The sequence below is a fragment of the Gossypium hirsutum genome, chromosome A05, assembly GCF_007990345.1.
Source record: "Gossypium hirsutum isolate 1008001.06 chromosome A05, Gossypium_hirsutum_v2.1, whole genome shotgun sequence".
NCBI classification, from domain to species: Eukaryota; Viridiplantae; Streptophyta; class Magnoliopsida; order Malvales; family Malvaceae; genus Gossypium; species Gossypium hirsutum.
In genome coordinates, this window is record NC_053428.1 from 5,023,905 (window position 1) to 5,045,025 (window position 21,121).

The 21,121-nt window shown below is 36.9% G+C and overlaps 1 protein-coding gene across 1 annotated transcript; it reads right to left on the reverse strand.

The window, feature by feature from the left end:
• LOC107958901 (uncharacterized) lies at positions 1 to 21,121 on the reverse strand. Its single transcript, XM_016894809.2, is given in 40 exon segments — positions 1 to 482; positions 674 to 773; positions 1,562 to 1,647; positions 2,380 to 2,495; positions 2,588 to 2,670; positions 3,249 to 3,337; positions 3,782 to 3,925; positions 4,346 to 4,447; positions 4,539 to 4,904; positions 5,117 to 5,345; positions 5,598 to 5,702; positions 5,805 to 5,887; positions 5,988 to 6,314; positions 6,528 to 6,689; positions 7,028 to 7,200; positions 7,203 to 7,262; positions 7,265 to 7,303; positions 7,306 to 7,386; positions 7,389 to 7,509; positions 7,774 to 7,971; positions 8,083 to 8,373; positions 8,467 to 8,544; positions 8,678 to 8,768; positions 9,458 to 9,682; positions 9,910 to 10,248; positions 10,334 to 10,797; positions 10,919 to 11,286; positions 11,425 to 11,578; positions 11,831 to 11,968; positions 12,525 to 12,596; positions 12,683 to 12,778; positions 13,743 to 13,866; positions 14,459 to 14,883; positions 15,242 to 15,413; positions 16,612 to 16,706; positions 17,286 to 17,501; positions 17,590 to 17,757; positions 17,879 to 18,157; positions 18,620 to 18,764; positions 19,917 to 21,121. Coding segments are annotated over 40 exon segments (7,593 nt in total). The 5' UTR covers positions 20,840 to 21,121; the 3' UTR covers positions 1 to 416.

Consider the following 21,121-nt stretch of genomic DNA (forward strand, 5'->3'; position numbering starts at 1 on the left):
TGGATAAAACCATGCAAATAGCTCCACATACTAAAAATTATGAAGCTACTGCATGCTATCCTATTATCTTTATTGGATGGGTGGTTTCATGTCATAATAATTTACAAAATTATTTAGTACATAAAATTAAAACCCAGTTGCGCGCATACACACACCCCCTCTGAACAGAACTCATCAATGACCATAAGCCCGAGAAGCCATCAAAACTTTAAAGTTCAAAGAAATCAATACATGTATTTGATTTTGCCCAATGAATTGGAGAATATATATACAAAAAAATATATTCATATTATTTATAAGAAAATGGTTGCCAGAATCTGAATCAGCCAATCGCATCCGCTTCCAGAGTTGTGAAATCGGGTTCTTGTAATAGTGGACTTAGCAAACACGTGAATATGAAGTAGCAGAAATACATGTTACATGTACTGAGACAGCCATTGTTTACACATATCAAGCACGGGAAGAGCATTGGCATGTAAAGCCTGAAAGGTATTAAAACAACATCGGCACTTTCTCGTCAGCTCTGAATGATTATATCAGATTAGAGTTAATGGGCATAAGATACCACTCGAAAATCGGTTGAAGAATGTCACACATTTACAGTTTTTAACTTCAGAGGACCTTCATGAAAGACTAACTCATAAATTGTGACACTAGAGAAAAGGAGGACAACCTGATGTGCAACATATTGAACATCGGCCACGCTTCCACTTCGAGATGCAATTTGGAAAGCACTTTTTAGGCGACCACAAACCACACATGCCAGCACTTTCCTGCAAAGAGGAGTTAGGAATTGAAAAGCACACAAAAGTTATCCGATGCAGTTTTTAGCAACTAATACAAATATAAGTAATGAAACCAAGGAGGCTGCTTACCTCCAACTATATGACATCTTTTAGCAGAAATTAAAAACTATAAATATTCTAAATCTCCACTAAAAAGTAACAAAAGATGAACCCTTTTCCCATTAAATGGCTAATTCCCAGTTCAAAGTTTTCTATTTCTCGGTAATTGCTGTAAGAAAAAGATTATGGATATAACAGCAAAGAATATTAGAAGTGAGGCATCTCCTGTAAGTATTAACCATCTATCAACTAACTTGGGTTTTGTCGTAATGAACTAGTGACAACTAACTGCAAAACCTATCGCTTTTTCAGTTGCAATTAAAACATAACAGTACATCTGGAGGAGTCTACTATCAGGTGACCATCACAATATTCAACTGATTCACTTAAATTAATGAGCCAAACCAGCTTTATTATTTTGTAGGCAAGGAAGAAAAAGGACAGGTTGGAGATAAATAGCATGCATGAATCTATTTCATAAATAGAACATTGACTAGCTCAGTGGGTGAAGGTTGGATTGCCAGGCACAAGTCCTTCGAACAGTTGCCTTTTAGAAACCTTTTTCTAGTTAGAATATTACCTAGCAGACTAGTCCACCTATTTGAGGATCCAATACAATAGCCTTAAATGAATACATACTGTGTATGATCTGCTGTACCTAGAAAAAAATGCAAAGTGACAACAACAAAAACTTGAAATATCCAAAAAAAGATTACCTGTGACTACTAGTCAGCATGTCAATGAGACGGTCTGGGCGTTCCTTGTGTTTGTTAGCATACACATTAATAGCAGCCCCCAATACCTACAAATTCCAGAAGTCACAGGATCACTCATTCATGAAACAAAAGAAACATTTTTTTTGGGGGGCGGGGGGGAACCTATATTCTGGTCGTTTCACATAATTGCTTATTTCATTTTATCAAGAAACTACCAAATACACTAAAAGGTCACCATTGAGCTCAATTTGAATAAACTTGCTTCATTTAATGGATTGGATCGCCTTTCAGATTCAGCTAGACAACAAGAACTTATTGGCTGAACTCAAATGAAGAAGCTAACATGCAACCATGCTTATGGCACCTCTGCCTTTTGACGACTAAACAATACAAATAACCAGAGCATGCACCAGCCTTTGGCAAGTTTGTTTAATATTTTGATCTGCATAAAGTATATTCAGTAGGAACTAATATTCTAAGTAACTTGTATACCAAGAAGATGCTAGTGGGACCCGTTTTTCATAAAAGTTTCGATTTAGAGCATCAGCACAAGCTAATGGGTAATAGACAGAATTTATAGCTCAAAAGTTCAACTGAATGCCTTTTAGTGCTTTTAATTTGTCAATATTGCCAACAGAATCCAAACACTAATTTCTTAATTACTGTGGTTCCTTCCATAGCATACAACTTTAAAAAGTCTAATATTGTATTTTCAACTAAAGGACCTCTGGAACTATCAGAACATAAATTCAAAAAGTGTTGGCCCTCTGGTAAGTACTATTGTGTTCACTAGACCACATCAAAAGAAAGTGCACTACCTGGTCCCAATCATCATCATCAATTGTTCCTTTAATGTTTCTGAAAAATTCCGTCAACTGGCTGCCCTTTTTCCTTTCAGCAAGCGATGCAGCAACAGCAGCATATATGTCAACAGCTGCATGGAAAATACGCCAAATGTTAAAAGCAGAACTGCATTAACTTAGATAACTTTAAGAAATTGACAAAAAGGAAAAAATGTGCAGCCACCTGGAAGATTAAATTCATAAATAACTTGGAATGCCAAATCAAAGTTCCTCTCGACAAGAGTTTCTGCAATCTCACACCTCCTCCTGAAATGCAGCAAGCATCACAAACCAGTCAACATCGACAGCAATGTGCATTCCACTAACAATGGATCCGCACAAAGAAGGTGATACATTCTAAAGTGTAGAGTAATTCTATGCATGGTATAGCATCCTCATATGGATGCTTAATGAATGTAATTAATATAGTTAACCACCTTATGAGATGGATACTAACAAGTAAGCAAATTTCATTAGCCTTGATTAACTTCAGCATAACACGATACAACTAATGTTCCACCACTGCTGGCAATTATTTGACAAAGACATAATTACTAACCACTGAATTGAATTTTTCCCCAAATAATAATAAAGCTTAAAAGGCCTTTTCACTTTATGCATTATTGTTTGAATTAAAATGCCTTAGACAAAAAACTTCAAGTAATATACACCAGTGATTGAAATATATTTAAACTAGCTGCATTTTCTCATTTCTGATAAATAATAATTAACTAAGGAGCCAATCATGGTTGCCTAGTTGTTAACCAAATATTCCAACAAGTTGAAACATCAGAAAAAAATTTTGGCTACTCTCATGCCTAAACATAATTAAAGATGAGAATAACCTAAAGGTTTCTTGATCATTTGGATTCCCAAAAAGTGAATGTCTCCACTGTGGTCCATCTGCGTCATTAAAGGTTTTCACAACTTCCACCTGCAAAGCCCGACAAATATAAACTAAACATGAGACTTACCAATTAAACTGACATTAAATGAAAGCAATTGGAGCTTGAATTTATTCTTTGTGAAATACAGTAACTGATATCCAGTTTAATCAAATGCTGGCAAGCTACTAAGATGGCAACTAAAACATAACAGTATACTGAGTATTGCCATGGACTTGTTCATACAAATTCAATATCTGAAAAAAAAAAAAGAAATTTCTAGGTTCCTTAGCTGCCGAAATTTTATTTCACAAAGGGTTTCATATTTTCTATTTCAATTTTTTGGTGTAGGCAAAGGTGGGGTTTCAGCATAATAGAAGGTAGTGATATGTGTATTTAGACTTTCAAAAAGGAAAAGAATTCAATTACAAGCAGAATATCTTTTCTAAATCCATTCATTACAAGCAGAATATCTTTTCTGTAGCTATTATTACCTGGATTGCCACTCTAGCAGAAAACTTGACAAGTCCTTCTTCTGTAAGTTTCTCAGAGGCACTTCTTCCTCTAACGCCCTTTGTGATCAGCTTGGTAGATTCTCCACCTTTGTATCGTGCTGATAACCCCTCATCAAAATGCATCTGTAACAAAAGAAAGCATGAGTAACAGGAGCATTTACCACCATTCAGTTTCATGTGATTTTGTATGCCCAACTAGCCTTACTAATACCTGAGATATCTCAACGGTTAATACTTTTACTTTTTGGAGCATCTTTCTTTTTTCTTTTTTTTGGATAATTATACTGTTTGAAAAATCAATCTACAATACTAAGTAAGTTTTTCTGAATTGTAATTTTTGAAACACCTTTTTTCTTCTTCTTCTTCTTCTTTTGGATAATTACACTTTTAGAAAAAACAATCTATAATACCATGCAACTTTCTCAGGATTGTACTTTTTCGAACATCAATCTACATTAGTGTTGGTTTTTCGTGGATTCTCTTACATATAATAGGCATTTCAGTGAAATAATGAAAAAAGAGGAGTTTGTAATGCACAGTTACCTTAGCATGTTCCAAATGTCTGATAGCTTCCTCTTGAGACAAAGAATTCATAAATAACTGGATACAACAGAGTCCGGCTGCAACATGATCCTTCTTGATTACCTAAGCCATCAAATAAGTTCAGAAAAAAAAAAAAGTAAATGCAGCTGTTTAGCAACATGTACAGAACTTGTTAACATTCCATATCAGTTACCTGAAATTTGTATAGATAATTAAAGTGCTTATGAGTTTCACAATAAGTGCAAATACGGCCAAGAGCAGCAGCTGTATATTGATTTATCAATGCATTCTGCTGTTTCGCAACTGAAATTCTTTGTGAAATCACTTCCTCCAGAACTGACATAGCACCATACCCAACGCACAAGTCACACAAATCATCAATGGTTCCATAATCAGTTGTCAAGGGGTCTGATCTTTGAGGGGACGATGATGAAGTTACTACTCCCATTGTTGAAGGTTGAGCAGGTGTAGGAACACCATTAGGAGGAAAGAATAACAAGCATGCATCATTGAAGTGACCATGCTTAAACATAAATCCAAGCAAATCCTGACGAGCATACTACAATAACAAAAAAAGGACAATCAAATCAAAGATCTTATCACTGGGATGGAAACTGACTAAAACAATGCATATGTAGGTAGGTATCTGTGACATTTATGGAAAGAGAAACATAAATGACAAGAAAGCTTAATCATAGATGGTAGTTAAAATGCAACAAATTTAACACCAACACATAACCAAGCATGTGAAAAGAATTAATTTCAACTTACTTCTTGCAAATAGCTAACACACTCAGTATAACGAGCACTGTCCAAGTTACTACGTGGTCCATCTTCAGAGTCAGGGCCATATGGAGAATTACTATTTGAAGATTCTAGAGACCGCCTTGATCTCTCTGAACGAGGGAAGGTAGATGGCATGTACAGAACATTGAGATATGAATCGGCAGAAAGAGAATCATCCAAGATTGTTGGTGCACTTTTGGCCAAATGTTCATACCTGCAGCATAAATTGCATCAGGCAATTCCATTACCACAAACAACCAAATGTTTCATCTCACTTTTTCTTTTCACTGATCAAGTTATCAATAGCTGAAATGTAACTATGATAGAGGTATGGAAGTAGAGGCCTCAGAAAAATAGATGCAGGGTCCATCATTCAATAATTGAACCCTGCTTCATGTTAAAGATTTGGACCAGAACAATCAGCTTCTTGCTAATCTATAGTGACTCAAGTTGCACGTCATCTTACATGGAACGAACAGCTGACACGTCCACAGGTGGTCCTCCTTCAATTGTATTAATGATCTCTAGAATGACAGGTGCAGGATCACCCTTGTAAAGTTGAAGAGCTTGCCTGAGCCATAAAATTAGCGAAAGAATAAGAAGAAATTCAGCATTGCAAGAACCCAGCGTAGAATTAACAATCTCCTAGCATACTACATAATGCTTGACATACTTAAACTTCACACGCGCTTGCGCATAATGCTCCATCCGAATCAAAGCATGTCCCCATGCATTCCATACAGGAAAAACATCAATCTGCGAGATCAAAGAATTCATAACTCCAAGACATCCAAATAGAGTAGATTTGAGGAAAATATTAGAATCAATTACTGCAATATCTGCACAAAATAGTTACCTTGCATTTCTTGCAAGTATACACAGCCATGCTATACTGTTCATCAACAATCAACCTGTCACGGAGACGGCCAGATGAGTCCTTGTCAGCAATATCATCAAGAGAAGCAGCTATGCCAGATCCCAGAAGGCTTTGAAGAAGCTCAGCACGTCCCAGCCAAACATCTGCTTGTGACAAAACTTCAGATAACTCATCCGTCTGGCTACCCACACTTGAGCTACCAGCATCAGAGTATGCATCATCAGCATCCTTGCTTCTTTCAGAATTACTGGACAAATCGTTGCCACCAGTGAGTTTCCTCAACAGCGATTTAGCATATATTAGTCCCTGCACATGCAAAATAAGAAAGATTGATAACTACCTTGGATAATTAACTCTTCCATTATGCAAGTTAAAAAAAAAAAAAAAAAAGAAGACAATGAAAAAGAACATACATCATTGATTTGGTGGAGGTGGCATTTAAAGAACAATAAACCCACAATCAGTTATATAACTACTTCTAGCTATTGGCAGTTGAAGGGGATTGGAATAGCCAAATACCTGGACAAATGTCTCAGTAGCATGATATGCTCGACCAATTGTTTCCATTGATGCATTCTCAGGCAACTGCTTGGAGCCCAAAACATTTTTCATCTGATTAACACATAAGTCTAGGGCACTCTTCGCAGACACAAACTCATCAGAACATAAGGAAAGCAACGCCTAGAAACAAGCAAAAAGAAGAATCAGCAGATCAAAAGGTCCAATGATCAGAAAAAAAAAAAAGCGCTATAAATCACACATGATACTAGCATAGTTGATTAAAGAAAGCCTGACATGAGTTCTGCTCTAGACAGATATGCATAGAAATTTGTTACAGAAATACTCAACCCCAGAGATCCAACCCAACTGATCCCACAGTGCGATAGCATAAACATTCCCAGAAAACTGACATTCTACAAGGATCTGTACCATAATTTTTGAGCTAGCAACGAATAGACAATGCCTATACACAGTTCAACCGCATTAATTAGAACTATTTGCCTGTTCAATTACCAAACCTTGAAGAGAATAATGTCAGGGGAAGTTTCGTATCTGTGAGATGCTCGAACAGCTTCATCTTTACCAGCATCACCTGTTAGCATCCATTCCTCAGCAATTGAGACAGAAGGAAACCGCTCTTGCCCATCCGCATACGCTGATACCCGATCCTCTTGAATCCCAGCCATTGCCTCCAAGTAACTCTTTCAGAAGGTGGCAGACCAGAATTCTTTCTTTTCCGATAAACATCTTTGGGGCAGTCTTGTCTCCAGTATTACGTGGAGCCCAGGAAAAGCTCTACGAGCCTCCTTTTGCAAGTTGCTTAAACTACTAGTGAAGGATGACCTTGCAGGTACACCTGATTTTGTTTTGGTTTTGGCCGTGTTCCAGAAACAGATATCCGAGGCTCCCGAATTGGAGAGCTAATACTAACAGCAACAGCTTTAGCAGCATATGATATGATAACACTGTTGTTTCTCAAAGAAGGAAACTCTTTAAGGATCTGTCAGACATAATATCAAAGATAAGATTCAGGATTCATATAAATGGGAAATATAAGCAAAAAACAAGTTCAAAGGAGAAAAAAAAAAAGTGAAAGAAGAATCAAAAGGTGCCATAATCTTTGCTCTCAAGTTTCAAGATGAGGAACCAGGAACCAGTAGTCAACCTCCCATGAGATCACAAATAGTATCATTTAGAAACTACAGAATTTAATTTGAAATTAAAAGCCATAAAATGCATCTAAAGTGTTCTTTAAGTGTAATACCTGTGAGGCAGATTGCAGTTGTTTCCTCATCAGTAGAACCTCCAATATTAAATGTGGGTGCTCATGCAAGGAAGAACATCGTTGCTGCCAAGGCAGTGGTAAGGCAGCTAGAACACGAAGGCCTAAAGCCCACGAGTTAAGTCGAGAAACCTCAACATCTGACAGACTCCCATCTCTTCGCTTCAAGAAGAAGTGAACCTTTACAAATGGACAGAAATGAATCATTTACAGATTGTTTTCAAACTCAATAAGCTTTACGTACAGGACAGTCAAATCCCAAAAAGGAGGCTGATGAAAACAATTAATTACAAGAAGTTGTTTTGACCGTAGGTTGGGTAATAGTTGCATTGCACCCATAGCGACTGGTAGAGCATCATCAGAGTCACCTAGTGATGATAAAAAACGGGAAGCTTCTGCTGGTCCTCCACCATTCAAAGGATCCGCTGTGAGAAGCTTCACAAGCTGTCGGCCCTGAAGTTCTCTCCGCAGTTCTGCTGATAATCCAGCACTTTCAGCAACTTCTAAAGCAGCAGAAACAGCTCCTTTCTCAGCTAATCTTAGCGCTAAGCCTTCAGGATCTTCCTTACACTCAGCTTCAACCTGAAATTTTCAGGAAAATGAAAGAAGCATAAGATGGTTAGTTAGAGACTAGAGTACTTTCTCACTTAGTTCAGGCACTGAAAAGAATACAACCTCTTGCCAGCTTCCATGGTGATGATCTACACTTAATATATGGCTGTACCGCTGCAAAGCTTGTCTCCTTTGCAGGACCTGCATGATCCAAAGAACGTATCATTTTCCAATAAGTTATTACAAAAAAGCAAAGAAATCATATCAAGAGGAAATAAGAACACAAGTTCAAGCATCCAGGGAAAAACAAAGCATTTACTATCAAATCCAGAACCTCATTCCTAACTGGATCATTTTGAGGCAGGTGGCAGCTGCACATGGTCAGAACATCCAAAGCAGCATCAAGTTCCCATCTGTGCATGTACCTGGGAAAGAAATTGAGATTTGAGAGCCCACGAGTCCAGGCACATTATAAATCTTCCATGAAGTGCAAGTATTGGCAGTTGCTAAAACAGGCTTCAGATAAATAATGCTACAAGACACGGATTACTATACTCAATCCCCTTCATTGTAGGGCCCATAAGATACTTTTTCAACTGCTCTTATTCAGGCAATCTTGTAGAAAGCAAACCGCTGGGTTTTGTTCCATGCTGTACGTCAAGAGGGGAGATATGTCGTAGTAGCCAAACAACCTAGAACAGCCACCTTATTACAACACCAATTGACTAGTGTATTTTGCCTCCTCAAGGCCAACAAACAATACCTTAGCCACTTTAAAAGAGGAATAGTGATTTTCATATTTTGAAATTCTGACATGAAACAACTTAAAACAGGGGGAAAAAGCAAAAGAAAGTGTGCCCACATATGATGAATTTGATACAAAAGTATGTACCCAATACCATAAAGTGACAAACCTACCATGCAAGGAAGCAAAATGTCCAAGTTTAGAGATCTTAGGTATCATATATTATGAAGATAACAACTATAATGGATTAGAAACAAAACATTCTTTCTAGCCCTTTTTGTACCCTCATACTGCAAAATCATCTCTTAATAGATTACATTAAGCAGCCATCATTGCAGCAGAGAAAAAAAGATTGGAGCTTTTACATACTTGAGGGCAAGTCCAGCTGCCAGTTGCTTGTCCTTCAACCGCAGGCAATACTGCCAACTATTGCTCCAGGTGCCATGCCCCCCATAACCCTGAGGTTGCCCAGAGGCTGAATGGCTTCCTTCTCCTCGTTCAATTAGTAGTTGAAGCAACCGGTCTGAAGCTCCATTACGCAGAAAGCGATCAGAGAGTGCAAGAGCATCCATTAACTTTCCTTCATCAATCAACCTAAGAGAGGGAACAAAATGATAAGTAGTATGACACACTAATCACGAGTGTCAAATACTATTTTTAACTACCAGTAGCTCAAATCTTTGCTCCTCAAATAAGGGTGCTAGTGCAAAAACTGAAACCTCATACGGTGATACTTGTAAATGTTAACAATCATATGGAGCTGGAAAGTAACATATTAACTGTCACAATTTGCAACAAATACATAGACAAAGGGATAGTACCGTTCCACAGCTTTCTCATATGGATCTTCATTCTCTAAACCAAAAGAAAGAAAAACTGTACTATCTTCAGCTGTTTCAGGTTTTAAGGAGTCATGCCATGGGTCTGGAGAAGTGTTATCTTTAACATTTAGGTCCAAGGATGTTGTGACGTTAGAATTATTGACAGTTTCATCAACTTCTGACTCAGTGTCACTGTCAGATTCTCGCAGTCTTTTAATAACAGTTCTTGTTTCAGGTTTAACCTTGCCATCATCATCTCTTCGCATAGCTGTCACGGCAAATTCTGAAACTCTATGAAGATTAGTCTGCATTTGTATCCATCTATTCAAAGTAGGGAACCTGTTTCAGAAAAATGGAAATTAAACAAAATTGTGAAGCAAATGAGATAGATGCGCATTAACATTCTGCAAGGCATGCTGGGCACCTTTCAGATTGATCAAGAGCAAACTCATAAAACAACCGATCAGCATCAGGTGCCTGCAATAAATCATCATCCAAGGAGCTAGATATAGAAGAGTCACTGCCGCTGTGTAACATACTGCTTCCAAAAACACAAGCCAATACAACCCTGACAGGAGATATTTTAACCAAATGTTTCACAATATCCAATTGTAGAGGGTAAAGGGGGATCCCGGGCGTTGCAGAGGAACGACTGTAACAGCTAGGCTTAGCGTCTTTAGCAGAAGGAGAAAGTACTTTATTTTCTGAACAACTACGAGGGCATGTGGGGATGACAGGAATACATGCCCAACCATTACCAGACCGTGGAGGATAAACCGGGGGTACACATGCTGAAATCACTTCATGAACAAAGTCAGCAGACATTATCTCTGCTACTTTTCCAGCTGCATCTGTGCTGCCTCGGTCAAAGACCAAACGAGTTAAAAGCTGAAAAGCAAAATAGTAAACAGTGAATATATAGCAAGTAAAAAAGAAACCATTGAAACGCATAGCAAGAACCTCAGCTTCAGTAAAATGATATAGGAAGGAAGGTAAGAAAATTCCTTACATCTTTAGGCCATTCATATACAAGTGAGAAAAAGTTAAAGTCATGAGTTGTATCTGTTCCATCCACTATGTCACCTATTGCAGCAATATGGAGAATAAATTGTGACAAATAGGTTGTGGGCTTTGCACTTAAAGGACCAAAAAGCCTCTTCCCAGCATCCATCATATCATAACCAACCGACTGCACACTGTTATCTCCAGTCGTGGAAGTTACTGATGTCTGATTGACAGCTTTTAGCCCAAGCCCAAGAACACCATCCTTGTCAAGAATGGATTGTACTTTGCGATCACTTCCTGGTCCTTCCTCTTTAGCAAAATTGACTTCCATTTCTTCATCAGTAATAGCTCTGGCTAGATTGTGAAGCTTACCTAAGGTTTCACAGCACAAGGACACATGAGAAGCAATAGAACATATTTACTGCAGCAAAAATCAAAATAACAACAGGCACTGCAAATAAAATAGTTTAGGATCCCTTTTCCCTGAAGAACCTAAAAAAGAACAAGTACCACTAAGAAACTGCCGCTTGCCCATATGAGCATCTTCAATCATCTGATGTAGAAGTGCAAGGGCACGTTCTTTTTGTCCCAGTCGATGAGAGTCCTTAGCTGCTGAAATGGAGATCTCCCCTGTCAGAATGGCATGAAGAACTGGAGGACTATCCTGGAAGGTCACACAGAACAATCAGAAATCCTACAATCATCTCCTAAGAAAAGCACACCATATAAACTATACTTGAAATTCTCCAGTGAAATATATAAAGCACCATCCAGACAACTTTTGAAGGAAATACAGAATGCAATTTTTGAAAAGCAAATAATTTGTTTCCTATATCAACTAGAAAAGAGGACACAGGAAAGGAAGCAAAGAGGAAAATGCAGGCAAAATGAGCATCCAAGAAATTCAAACACTTGCCTGTTCCAATAACTCATGCAGACGTTTCAGGACACGTCGTAATACAGAAATAGCTCCAACTTCATGGATCTGATCCCAGTAAGTGGAACCCACCTTTGGTGAACCTCCTGGATATATCTCAGATAACATAACTTGAGCCTGAACATGAATAGAGTCAATAACATAACCACAAAACGCATCAACTAATACACTAGAATCTCTTAAGATTAGAATCTTGTTAGATTAGAAGTAGAAAGGGAAGTTAAAGTCTACAAGATTTCTTCCCCTAAGAGAACATAATAAGATCATGAATAATGACGAAAATAGAATACTATTTTGTTTCACACTGAAATATCACTTATCAAGCCATATTTAATACAAGAACATGTTAAATGATCTTTCTAAATCCCACATTGGTTTAACTTGGTTTGTTTTAGCCTTAACAATGGCCCTTCCACATACTACTATTTGGGATCATGTTGGAAGCTAGGGCTAGAGTTGTAATCATCAGTCAACGCTGTAAGAAATTGCAAAAAGAACTAGAAGAGGAAAGGTAGTTCCACAAGTTCTCATATAATTCTGAAAAAATAAAATTGTAATCAATACGGCCAACTAAATTACAGCAATAATGCTAAACCACCAATGTTAATGAAAAAGATAACACTTGACTATTAAAAACTCAAAGTTTTAAGTTCATAGGTAAAATGAAAATTGCCTGATCCAGAAGCAGTAGAGACATACTGGCAGACCTAGCTGACGTTGCAGCAACATCAATGCACAGAAAAATCTGCAGGACATATGAAAGGTTTAATATTTTCCAAACTAGAGATATGAAAAGGGAAGAAAGAATTAACAATGTAAGTAAGCACTTACGGTAGCCAAAGGACCCAATTGAGAGCACAACAATGAAAAATCCAAATCCTGTACCGGAGAACTCCCATTAGCTGCCCGAGACACTGCATTTTCTACCTGCATAAAGCACATATATGAGCTAGGAAGTTTATAACAGGGGTGATAAGACCCAAGTGCATGAGCCACAAGAACCATTAAGTTGTATTAGCAAATGACCTGTGTCTCTTTTCAATTTAAATTAAAGCAGATGACCTCAGAGGAGGCACCACCAAACAAAGTAATTTTTGTAAAGTCAAAATCACCACTCAAAATATGGAAAACTGCTGGGATCAAGATGGCTAGATTGATCATTTAAAAGTTCTCATTAAAATACGATAGTGTGATAAGAAGTGACATCTACAAAAGAAAGCACAATATCTACAACAGAAACAAGATCCCATATGATCATCTTCATATCACGGCCAACCAGAGGGGAAACAATCATGTTGCTAGGAAATACGCACATGCAACATTTTATTTGATGACCTATAGGTAAGAAAGTTTAATAAGATTTGAAAACTAGGCTCTACCTTCCCAAGTCATATTTTTAGCCCAAGACCTAGGAACATTTCAGATGCAATCTTCAAGAAAAAAATATAACCAACTATATTAGAAAAAGAAGCTTAAAGAATATAATTGAGCACAAAACCCCATGGCCATTTTCCAGAGGCAAGGATTGAACCTAGATCCTTCCAGACATGCTGCTAAAGGGACACATGACCACTTGGACAAACAAGGTTTTTCTCACAGACTAAGAATGCCAAAACAATATTTGATTAAGTTCTTCATCTCTCAATCATTGTTAAGACATTGTTTAAACCTACTTGGCATAAGAAAACCCACAGCCAGATATGCATAGAACATTGTGAAATGACACCTGACTCGAACTAAATTCAAAATAAGATTACCCTCCACAAGTTGATTAAATTCAGAAAAGCAGGGAGAACAATTCACAAGTACCATAACAAGAACCCTAAGTTATAAAGAGTATAATGTGAAAATAAATCTAAAGAAATTAGCCGGTAAATGATCTGGCACTTACATGCACATTTCCAAATGCGTTATCAACCCACTCAGCTAATTCAAGGGTAGCTCTGTCTTCTGCAGACAATGAAAACCGATGAACTGCCTCTTCTCCAATGTCATATTTTGCTCTTTGCATACAACTGACCGGGGGGGGGGGGAGATTAATAAACAAATAAGAGAACCTCAATGCACATTTTTAAGATTTATGGATATTTATAGGGAATCAATATTTTTGCATCCAAAAGCAGCATTGATCATAAATATAATAAGTATGCTTTGCAGAATTACTTCCACTTCTACCTCAACTCTTACTCTAATTTATTTGTCATAATTTTCTTCGAAGACATTTTATTTTACGTGTGCAAAGGAGATGTCATAAAAATGTTTCAGTTGATTATGAAAGTAATAAAGGATATTCAACCCCATATATTCAAAGGAACTGCTGCAACACAGGCAACCAACTTGACTAAGTCCTAAGTTAGCAGCATGCTACATCATGCTGAATATCATTATTAACTTGAAAAATAAAGGAATTCAGATATTCCCCCAGCAACCAACTATAGTGATTACCAATTCCAACAGATACTTTGCCATATGGAATAAACAAACATATTTGACAGGTTCATATCACATGACCTGTTATGTTAATGAGATGCATTTCCTGCACAACTTTTTGCTTTTTCTTGGTTGAAATTAACAAATTTGACTAGAATGTATTATCATCAAGCTTACAGACTAAGTAGCTTAGACGGGGCTGCTCGTAATATAGTCAATGCCTCCTTCCAACTCCATGGCCTTTCAGATAACGGGAGAAGGCGCTGCAAAATTGATAATCGCCATTCCCAATCTTCAATGAAACGTTTACCCATTGAAATTCTCCACTCCAAAGCCTGCCTCCCAGACATGCTTAAACCATCAGTGGATGCATGCTCCTCCTCAGCTGTGCTTGATGGAAGACTATGACGTACAATATCAAGTAGCAACCCTGTGAAAGATATAGCCATTTTGTTTCCAACTTCATATATGGTTAAATCAATATGTTCGGAACCACATTCAACAGACTGTTTAAAAAGGCTCCCGGGTGAGGCACAATTTGTCAAATTGAGAGAGATATCATCCATATGTAAAAGTGAAATTATCACATTCACCATCAGTATCTGCATTTGAACAAAATGAACATTATGTAAATTCAGGAAGTAAATAACAGGAAACTAAAATGGAAAGTCTACCGGCACTAATGTAAAAGTAAGATAATTCAAAATAAGTCAGAAAAAAATGACAGTATGAAGAACTTAAAGAGTAACCTAAATGTTTGCTACATGCAAATAATGATAACCGAGTTACTAGCAAAGAAGTCTGACTTTAATATATGCATAACCATTTAAAAAACATTTTTATAGATAATTCACAATCCAATAGATTTTTCCAGGACAACTTGCAATTTTTCATGAATGAAGAAAAGCATAAGAAAACAAAATTCTTCCAAAAAAAAAACTGCAGACTGTAACAGAGTACCCGGCGTGGAATATTTTTTATGCCCGCCAAATGGTTCTTTAGGTCTTGCAAATGACATAGTGCCACTTGATGAGTCTCTTTCTCACCAGTCATGCTACTTTCCATTGCTCCTAGTGCAAGGACGGTGGATTCCAAAGCATAACGCATGTGCATAAGTTCAATATCTTCCACCCTACCAAATTAAGGAGCTATAAATAAGAAACAACATCCTAAAGAGAAAAAAGTCATTTACACAAGTGATACTTGGAAAAGAAAGTGTGCATGAAAAATGGAATAAATAGCAGCCAGTAATAATAATCTCTGTTATATGTTGAAGCACAGCATGCATATATGTGGCAACCAGGCTAATTCAATATCCATTTATTGTACTAACCATACGATAAAATATGCAGTCAGTAAACAGCACTATCTTTAGTCAGATAGATGAAATTAATTGCAACATTTTTAAGATAAAAAGTCATAACCCTTTCAAAATCCAGTGATGCAGACATCTCCAGAATCTATTCAACAAAATCATCAGGTAAGTGGTTGACTTCTTACTATAGAAGACATAAAATCAGAAAATTGCTTTGCAATCACATCATATCTCATCACTGGCACCAAGACTACCCCATAAAATTGGCTGCATACTGCTCCACTACAGAGACCAAACTAAGTCTCATCTGTGCTGTGTAAAACAAAGGCTTTTTAGTAAATTGAACCCCTAAACTAAAGCCCCAATTCTCAGATTGGTCGTAAAGTTTTTTTGGTTAGAAGTGGTCCCTAAACCATCAATTTTGTCCCAGTTTACTCTACAAAATGATATAACCAATAAGAACATGACACATTCTTACTGGATGCCATACACTTTTTTTGGGTAAAATGGGACAGTTGATAGTTTAGAGACCACTTCTAGCAGAAAAAAAACTTAAGGACCAATTCGGGCATTGGGATATAGTTTAGGGGCCAATTTTACTAATAAAGCCTAAAACAAAGAATAATTTGTGTGCCAATGGAACACCAAAACTGGTTAGCTTCTATAACATTCATTCCAAACGTTATAAGTTAAAAGGGCAGGTTAAATTAAATAACACCAGATGACTATGTAAAACAAATATTCAGCTAACAATTTGACAGAAAGTAATATTTTTGTAATCTAAAGGTCAGAGCAAAAACAGACAAAACCTTGCAAACAAAAACCAACTTCCTGAACCAACCACACCATCCACCACTACAGTACAATAACAAATGTTGATTATCTGGAATACCTACCATCAAAGTTCAACATTCCATGGATGGCCAACCAGACTTTAAAAATTAAATAAAGCTTTAGGAATTGCATACATCCAAGTGTGACAATACTAATGGGTTAAACCGCTCAATCAAGATACCTTTTCCAGCCCTCAAGAGTAGAAGCAACTGGCTGCATGCTAATCAATTCAATAGCATCTTGAAACTTTATGCTTGGAACAGCATCAAACAGTACCTAAAGAAAAGAAATCCAGTTACAGATCAATACCACACTAAAAGGAAAAAAGGAACTGCTTACAGCTTGCAACAAGCAAAATGTATAGCATCATGATTATTATTGACAAACAGTTAGGTTTCCTCCTCTTTTAAGAACGGGATGAGTAACAAGTCATTATTAAACAGAAGCCTAGAAAGAATGAGGTAAAACTATGCAACCTAGACCAAGGAAGTTCCACAGAATATCCATCAACCAAAAAAGAAAACGACATATTAACAAAAAATTACAACTACAGCTGCAAACAAGTTATAGCAATGTCTCAGATTTGAATAGTTCTAATGACTTTAGATTCTCACAACATGCAATTTATTTTGCATCTGATGGTAAAACCACGTCTAGTGTGTCATTGTTATTTATGGTCATGATGTTTCTAAGGGTGCTTTGTTTGTGTTAAAAAATATATCTTAGTCATCTAGTTGGTTTTTGTGCTTTCATGTATGATTTAAAAGTACAGTGACTTATACTGAATCAGATGCAACATTACTGTTCATAGTATTATGAATAAAATTGTTCTCAAAAGAGGTTATGGAGTCTTACCCGAAGGGGAGATTGAACAGAAAGCCTTTCCAACACAAAATTTTCAACAAATGTGTCTAACTTAGCATCTTCACTTCCAGATACTATGTTTTCATGTCCAGACAATAGTAATGAGAATTTTGAACTCCATGGTTGACCGGAATTGACACAAGCAACAAAAGAGGCAATATCAAGGTGATAACATAATTGTTCACAGAGATGTTCCACACAAGATACCTGTCAATAGTATAAAATATTAAATTTACATTTTTTATCTATAGAATATTCAACTATAACACCATGAAAGTTCAGAAACATGAATTACCTCGTCTGATCGGTTTCCGTAGAGAGGATATTCTTCCAGCTGAAAAACATGAGATTTACTTACCCAAAGAAATTGCATTAAGTTCCGCCTCAAAATTGGTTTACCAGACAGCAAATCCCAACCCATAGTAGCTATCAGGGGCCGAAGCCGAGGGAACAGTACAAGAACCTAACCATATTTTTTTTAAAAAAATGCATATAAGATTGACAAAGTAAAAGAGTAACACATAAAAAATGCCTGCTACATTTTAGGCTGATGAATTAACTTAAACATAAAATAAGACACATACATCAGTTGCCTCTTCAATGTTCTCCCTTTTTATGGCGGATAAAACCGTATTCATCACACACTCTAGTACATGTAACCCAGAAATGCGAGCAAAATGGAACAAATCTCTCATGCAAGAACTTGCTGCCATACTCAAGGGCCAATGCTTGTTATTTAAATCTGCATTAGTTTTCAGTTCCACTAAATACTTATGAAAATGCTCAAGAGGTGGAGGAATTTGGTTGTTATCAAGAGATCTATACATCTCAATCTCTTCAACAAGCAACTCGTCGTGAATAACCTGCAAGAAAGCAAGGTAAAATACAAGGTGACAATATGTAAAGGATTTAACTAATAGGGCTAGATCTTCTATTTGAAAGTCAAAGTTCAATTTAGGAGACATTAACATCACAAGAACCAATAAAAAATAAAAAAATTCATTTCAAAACTAACCAAAACCAATTCGAGGTTTTAAATGAACTCCAAAGTCAATAAATTTTATTACACGTGAAACAAAAATGAAATGACAATTACCAATTTTACGGTGTGTCAAGGAACTTATTTCATAAAGATGTTAGTATTAAAATTGTCACAAAAAATGATGGTATGAAGCTAGCCAAACTATTATATTATAACCGGGTTATGGCATCTCCAAAACAGACATCAAGCAAGCCAACATGGTTTGCAGAGAACTATAGGTAATATACAAGGATTACACCAGTATGGATGTTGGGAGCCAGTAGAAGAAAAAAGAAGGTAATACTTGAATCATTTGGACAAGATGCCTGCAATTTGATGACAGAGCTTCTCCATAAATCCGTAACAACTTTTCCTCTGTGGAATGCCGGGACACTCCGAATCTTTCCTTTTCTGATAAAACCCTCTTGAGTAGATCTCGTAAGAGTGTGCTATTAGAAATACCAAAGGAAATGTAAATAAAAATACAGAAACAAATGAATGAAATTATGTCAATGCCAAAGACAATGACAAATATAGATCTTTCAAATCATCAAAAGATCTAGGGAAGAAAACTATTGAGCAGATAAAGCATACAAGGTTATTTTGTTGATAAATTTTGTCAAATAAAACCTTCATGAAATTTACTTCCAGGAAAAAGGTTTTTGAAGAATTCTAAGAAAATGATAGCAATAGTAGACCAAAAGCATGCTTATAAACATCTTTTATTCCATCAAAGAAAGAATATAAAACTCTACCTCATATCTAAATGGCCACACTGTACACTTTCATTATACAATAATATATTTCTCTGGCATCTAACCATCTTCAGCATATATAGAATGGTTCTAGTACATCCAGGAGCAGTCAATCTAAATATATTGACTTGATTTACATCCAATTTACACAAGAAATGTTTCTGAAACCACGATTTCATGAAAGATACACCAAGAAAAAAATTGAAGTTTATTTATTTACATAGACAAAAACTTTATATATCCTTTACTGAAATATATTATTTAAACCATTAACAGAATGACAAAAAAATTGTTAAAGATCTATGGTAGCAGAGGAAGCACCCCTTTGGTTGGTTAAGTTGGTATTCAGCTTCGACCCCTTTTTATGAAGCAATTTTCACGTACTTAGCTTAAATCAAACTCTCTACTGCTCTTGTACAAAAAATCACCATTAGAAAATTTCTTGTGTAGTTCACGTGAGGCATCTTAAAATAGCATAACTGTCCTCTATACAAGATGCTAAACTAAATTTCATGCTTAAAAGCTGTAGGTTAAACAAGCCTGATAAGATTTAAAGTGAAGTCTAAAACCATTTTTAATGAGAGCACAACACTGATCCTATGCATATAGTTGAGGCCAAGCAGAAAGAGTGAAATTACTCAAGCTCTCTTCGCTACACTTTTTTACTACACTCGCAGAACAAATGAAGTATAACAAAGCACATACCTACCACAACCACAATTGGATCAATTTTTTCTACTTTCGTATCTAACAGTGGCTAGATGTCCTACTAAGCATCTTGAAAGAGAAACTACATTGCACTTAAACTGTAAATTTCAGATACATTTTAGCAATAAATGCACATACCGATACACATCGTCCTCGACTCCATAACCAAGGTGAAGAAAACGAATGCGAGAAACCACTCCTTCAATATCCCCATCCTTCAGATATTCCTTTATAGCATCCAAATGGGCTAACTGAACACTCATTTGTATTAAACTAAGAACCCCCTTATGTTCCTCATCGAATGAATCCACTATCACCTTCTCCTCTCTTCGTACCATTATAGCCATCCCCGAATCATCACCGTCCAATCCTTTCAATTGCCTCTGAATATTCTCACATAAGGCATCGAAAAGATCTGCGTAATCCATAGTCACGTTCCTCAAACAAACCATTTCTTCTTCCTCAATCAAAACCTTCTCCAAGACAGCCTTGTGCTCCTCGTCACCATCAGCATCACCACCTTCCATGACCACATCCGGTCTCAACCTCCTCATTCCCAATTCCAGAAACCTATCTAAAACCCTAACACAATCTCCCAATTCACCATTTCCCTCTTTCAAATCATCACTTCTATCCAACAACTCAGGTTTCTCTTCCTCAAAACCTTCGCTCTCACTTTCCTTCTCTTTTTCAATCTTATCCAAATCAACATCTCTTCTCAGACTAGCCGAGACCTTATCAATCAAAACTTGAACTAACAACAAAAATTCCGCTCGTAACCGCAATGTATCGGGATCGAAGCTCCATATAGATGTAGCATTATTAAATTGCAAGAGTTCGAGAGTTGAAAGATAAGTTAAAAGAGCTGGCGATGGACAAGAAGGTGACCAGGCAATGTTCTCGAACCGACCCGAGTTGGCGACGATCGTTTGAAGGATTGCCAGAGCAAGTTCGGGGTTTTTGGTTCGTAGAGCTAGAAGCGTAGCTCGCAACGGTTCGAATTGAGCTAGGTTTAGATGGTTTGCGGCTAGGCGCGAGAGAAGTTCAGTTTCTTTGTCCATAGAAAATTGAAATGGAAACAAAGTAGTTTTTTTGGATTTTGGATAATTATTTCACTGACAATTTGTGATTCATCGTGACCACTTGGTGCTGCATGATTTGGATTCTTTTCTCTTTTTTTGGGGGGGGGGGAGGGGCGCTTGGATTAAGAATTCGGTGTTTGGATGCCGGGAAAACAATTGGAGAAAACTGGGTCGGAACTAAGATTTGGGAGAACTGAAAGTTGAAGATAGTGAAAGCGGGGATTCGATATTACTCGGGTCGGGAACCTTCTCGTGCTAAAT